Consider the following 4972-nt stretch of genomic DNA (forward strand, 5'->3'; position numbering starts at 1 on the left):
TGCCCTCCTCTGTGTGGATATCATAGAAGGACTGTGGTACGTAGGCTGGGGAGCAGCTCTGCAGCCTGGCTTCTCATGTTGTATTTGAGTGTCCTTCAGTGCCGCCTCTCCCAGGAAAACAAACCTGTGCTGTGCTGCTAAGAAGGGGTAAAGCTGTTGGTTGTCTTTTGCACCAAAAAACCTGAGAGTGGTGAGGAAGCTCACAGTGGAGAGAGCTGTGGAGCTGCATGGTTTTGAAGTGGTGAGAGGAAGTTTGAATCCACTGATGCCTGCCACTGGCTGGTGTTTCATAGGTAATAAGGGAGGAAATGGCCTGTTTGGTAGAAATAGCATGGGGACACCCTTGTTCAAACCTGGAGTGTGGTTCTGCAGGAGTCACTGTCATTTCTGAGAGTCAGAATTGGGAGCACTGGGACTGTGCTCTTGGTCAGGCCTTGGGTCTTGGCATGGCTCCCTCCGAGTGTCTCGGAGTGATGACAAATGTTGTGTTGGTCTTGTCTGATACTTTGCATCAATGTGAAGTTTAGCACAAGACTTTCTTTGTCCTCTGCTTGGACATTCTGGAGGGAACAGGATCATCCTGGGGGAATGTGACTGCTGTTACCCAGCTGTGTTGTGCTTGAGTGCTAAATTCCTTCATGTTCCCTTTTGCTGTTGACAGCTGTGTTGATGCTACCACGTTCCTTTACTTCAGCTTCTTTGCACCTCTCATCTACGTGGCATTCAAACTAAGAACAGGAGTTCAGAGGGGATATATTGCCATTTGTTGTTTTGCTCTCAAGTTCTCCCCATGTGTAGAACAAAGGCAGTGACTGGAATGCCAGTTTTGAGTTTTTGGCCTTGGAGCTTTTCTTGTCTCACCCAGGGCTGTTTGCTTCTGTCTAAGACTCCTTTATATGCAAAATAGAACTGATGCTATATTCCTCTCAAACACTTCCTCAGTGTCTGCATCCTGTTTAGCACAAGCTGAAGTTAACTAAATGTATAGTGAGAGACTGAGTCCCGGGAGGTTAAATGTTCTTCGGGTGGGTTTTGGGTTAGGTTTGTAGAAAGACTCTGGGGGGTTTGGTAACTCTTTGGCTGAGGAGTCCTCTTGCAATGAGCCCAAGAATTACCAGTTAAAGCACTCGGGAGCGTGGTTTCTAGGTCGGGGCTGCCGCTGTGTGGCCACTCGAGGAGCTGCATCTTGGTAGGAAAACCCAAGTGGTTTAGTGTAGCTTTAGCTTTTATTGTTCATAAGCAAGAAACAGCAGGGTTTACAGTAACTAAGAACACGAAGTACTCCTAAAATACCCAAATGTGCCTCTGCTGCCTTTTGAAATCAGAAGGGAACAGTGTCTGGAGTTTGAGATGGAAACTGCAGGTCCACCAGTGTTTGTGTTTTGGTTTTCCTGATGTGCACAGATGGAAGTTGGGGTGGACTCCTGTTCTGTTGGCATCAGTAACTCGGAGCTCCCAAAGCTGAGAGCACCTTTCCCATACTGGAGTTGGGGTTCTGCCAGTTTTATTTCTCTTAAGTGACTTAATCCAAAGTTACCTTTAGCATCACTTCATGGCAGTTACTCTGCTCAGTGGAATACACTGCTAGGTGTATTTCAGGACTGAAAGCTAGCGTGAAGAGGCTTTTAGGGTCTGAATACACAATTCCTTAGTGCTGCTGAGTGTCAGTTAAGTGGCTGTGATACTACATTGCTGTGATACTACATTGCTTATGCAAGTGTTTTAAATCTTTACCACTCCAGGTCTGAACCAAAGATTCTCTTCTCCTACAAGTGTCAGGTGGATGAACCTGAGGACGTGGATGTGCACCTTCCCCACCCTTACGCTGTTGCCAAGAAGGAAGGGCTGGATTCTGGCTTCTACTCTAGCACTCAGATCGACACTGCAGCCTACATGGATGACATGGCCTCCCTGCCCTACCATGTGGGCAGTGTCAACAGCATAGACAGTGACCGCTGGAAAGCCATCAACGCCTGAGCAGGGCCACCTCGTCCCTCTCCTTCCTGACCCCCTCATACCACAGCCGTTAGGATGTCCATTGGAAACCTGTCCTTGGCTACCTGCCATGGCTTTCCTCTCTTCCTTAGGATTTCCAAAACCTATTGTGGAACTAAGCTGGCAGCCCAAATCCTGCTGGAAAGAACATTTACTGTCACTACCTGAGAACGATGTAGAGCAGTTGTGTTCATACACCTATAAACACTGAACCTTCCTGATCCTCCGTGTTCCACATGTGAATGTGACTCAGAAGACAAGGTCTGACTGGCACCTGTTCCTTTTCAATGACTGAAAGCACTTGTCTGGGGAATGGTGTTTGGGGATGAGGGTGTTGATTTCACTGCTGTATTGTACATATGTAGAAAGAGTTTGGTGGTTGGAACCAAAGATGGTCTTCCTGGGCTGTTTCAAGCAGCATAGTTGCCTGGGTCTAGCCATAATGCAACAGTGGGGATAGTGTCTGAGGAGGGAAGCTGGTCAGCTGGGCTCCCCTCTGGTTTCAGTCAGTACTGATGGAAGTCATGAACTGCAGTTGCTAGTGGTTCAAAGGAGTGTTTTGTGTGGCAAGAAGAGAGGTATGAAGAGGAGTGAACTGTTCTTTGTGCCCTGGGAGCATTCTGTGGGGCTGGTAACTAGCAGCATGGTGTGAACTGGGTGAGCAGTAGAGAGGCAGAAGGACAGACTGCTGCTGTCTAGCTGAGCTGAATGAGCTGTGAACTGGTCTGTGGAGGCTGCAGTAGCGTGCAGCTGAGCTCACAGGAAAATCTGAGAAACAACACTGAATCAGGGCTGAGTTTCCAGACTAAAACCTGTGAGGTAGGTGCATTTCCCATCTGTGCCCTGCTTCATGGCTCTGGCAGGGCCCCGGGGAGTGCTGTGAAGGAGGAAGCTGACTCTGCAGATGAAGGCTCCAGAGATGTTGAGGTGCTTGAGGCAGAGCAGAGCCCATGATGAGTCCAAGCTGTCAGTGACTGAAACTTGAACACCATAGATGTGCTAAGTTGGGAAGCAAGAGGGAGATGATGTTTCTCCTTCTCTTGTGTTGCAGTTCAGATCCCCAGACTTCTGCTTGTCTGATAGGTTTTATGGCTTGATATGTTGAAAATACTTACGTGCATGTGGAGTGTGGTTCATTTAAATACTATCTGGAACTTCCTGTAACCTCTTCCATGCTGGAAAAGGGACTACTGTTGTCTGAGCTGTCTGGCACACAGTTTCAAGACATGGTGTTCCAATCCAGGGACTGTTTCAGCTGAAAGCTGCATCAGGCTGGTCTCTGGGACATACTGTGCTCTGCAAGGGTGAGGAGGTGTATTCCTCTAGCTCTGGGGTGCTTTTCTACCCGAGTCCTCCAGGTAGGTGGAGAGCTGCTCTAAGCAATAGCAACCTTCCATTAGAGATGGTAGAAAGAGGGGATTAGGAATGTTTGGGGACTGTGTGAATCTCTCGCCCAAGTCACTGCTGTTCCTGCAGAACACTGAGGTTAGAGTTTCTGGGGTATCACCATGCACGGTGCAGCGTGGAGGTGTTAGTTTGGGTTGTGAGCAGGCAGAGGAAAGCATTTGCTACCTGGTGTTCCTGCTATAGGGAAGGGAAGCTTGGGAAGGAACACAAAGTCCGTATTGGTTGCTAAAACTATGCAGGCCCTTTACTTATCTGTTTTTGTTGATGAGCAATGCAGCCTCTGTCCTGCCTGTGGACTTTGCCCTGCAGGCCTGTAAGTAGCACTGGCACCTTGAAAACAACCACCCCCTTATTATGTTCTTTTCATTTGCTTTTGAGGATAAAAGGGTTCAGTTTGTGCGAGCTGGATTGTCTCTGGTAGGTGAATAGCCCTTCACGTTCCCCCTCCATGCAATGACTGTGTAAGGGCTGCACAAGCAACTGGCTGAGTCAGCCCTTGCTGCGTTGGGGAAGTGTGTGTGTTGGTCCTGCTGTCACTGGCTGTGAACCAGCCTGAGCCACGCTCGCTCGCTGTGCCATGGATGGGTGACACGGTGCCTGGGTTGTCCTGCTGCTGCTCAGCACTGAGCCCGAGCTGCTGCTGGAGACCTGCAGAGCTCCCCTGGAGCTGATGGGCCTTCACAGAGCCAGGAGATACGAAGGCCTTAAAGCAGCTGAGAAATAAAGGACTGCTTTTCCATCCCAAGGAGGTTCTGCTGACTCAGCACCCTGAGAGGTCATCCTGCCCTCCTTGGTGGTGTGAAGAGCAGGTAATGAATTCATCTTTCAGCAGCTGGATTCAGTGCTGAGGGATCACCTGGGTGGGTGGTTGACGTGTCCATCCTGTCCTCTGCAGGCAGGACTCTGGTATCTCTGGAGCATCCCGTGTTCTGCTGCTGAGGAGCTTCTGCACTAGGTCACAGACTGACCTTCCTGTTGTATTTTTGTGTATATATATATATAATGCTTTTGGCCATCTTCAGAATGGTCCTCAAGCAGAAGTGTGTTATGTGTGGGTGAAAAAGAGAGAAAATATAGAATAAATGTATATTTTTGTTTGTAAAATAAAGAAATAAAATTAAGTTTGGCATACATGATCATACTTTCCTTGTCAAATGGTCCAGATGATGAAGGGAAAAATAACTTTCAGGTTTGTTTTCTACATCTGTGCACAAATATGGCAGCTAATAATGGAATAACATGATGTCCTTTTGTTAGATGGATTCTTTCCTTCTTGGAAGGCTATTGTAGGGCAGCAGCTGACTGCGGAGAACAGTCTCCAGGCCTAACTCATGGTCAGTGAAGCCTCTGACTCCTGGTAAGTTGCTGCTGCTGATCCTGGGCGTGTCTGGCCGCAGGGCCTTTGCTATTAGGGTATCTCTGTCGCTTGGGAAGAGGCTGCTGTGGGAGCTGAAACCGGCTATCGCTGATCGCTGGTCCTGGGTGTTGCGATGTGCGCTGCGCGGCGGGGCCCGGGTGGCTGCGGAGGAGCAGCGGGGTGCGGGCGGCGATGGCTCCGCTGCGGGAAGGG

General features: G+C 49.1%; 1 protein-coding gene across 1 annotated transcript in view; it reads left to right on the top strand.

The window, feature by feature from the left end:
- The window catches only part of TPRA1 (transmembrane protein, adipocyte asscociated 1), a 10019-nt gene extending 8042 nt beyond the window's left edge, over nt 1-1977 (top strand). Inside the window, exons 8-10 of the mRNA XM_010024727.1 lie at nt 1-36; nt 662-781; nt 1743-1977. The exon at nt 1-36 is cut by the window's left edge and continues 82 nt beyond it. Coding sequence (XP_010023029.1) covers nt 1-36; nt 662-781; nt 1743-1977 — 391 coding nt within the window. The remainder of the gene's footprint in view (nt 37-661; nt 782-1742) is intronic.
- The last annotated feature ends 2995 nt before the right edge of the window (nt 1978-4972 follow it).

The sequence above is a fragment of the Nestor notabilis genome, unplaced genomic scaffold, assembly GCF_000696875.1.
Source record: "Nestor notabilis isolate BGI_N333 unplaced genomic scaffold, ASM69687v1 scaffold2332, whole genome shotgun sequence".
In the NCBI taxonomy this organism is placed as follows: Eukaryota; Metazoa; Chordata; class Aves; order Psittaciformes; family Psittacidae; genus Nestor; species Nestor notabilis.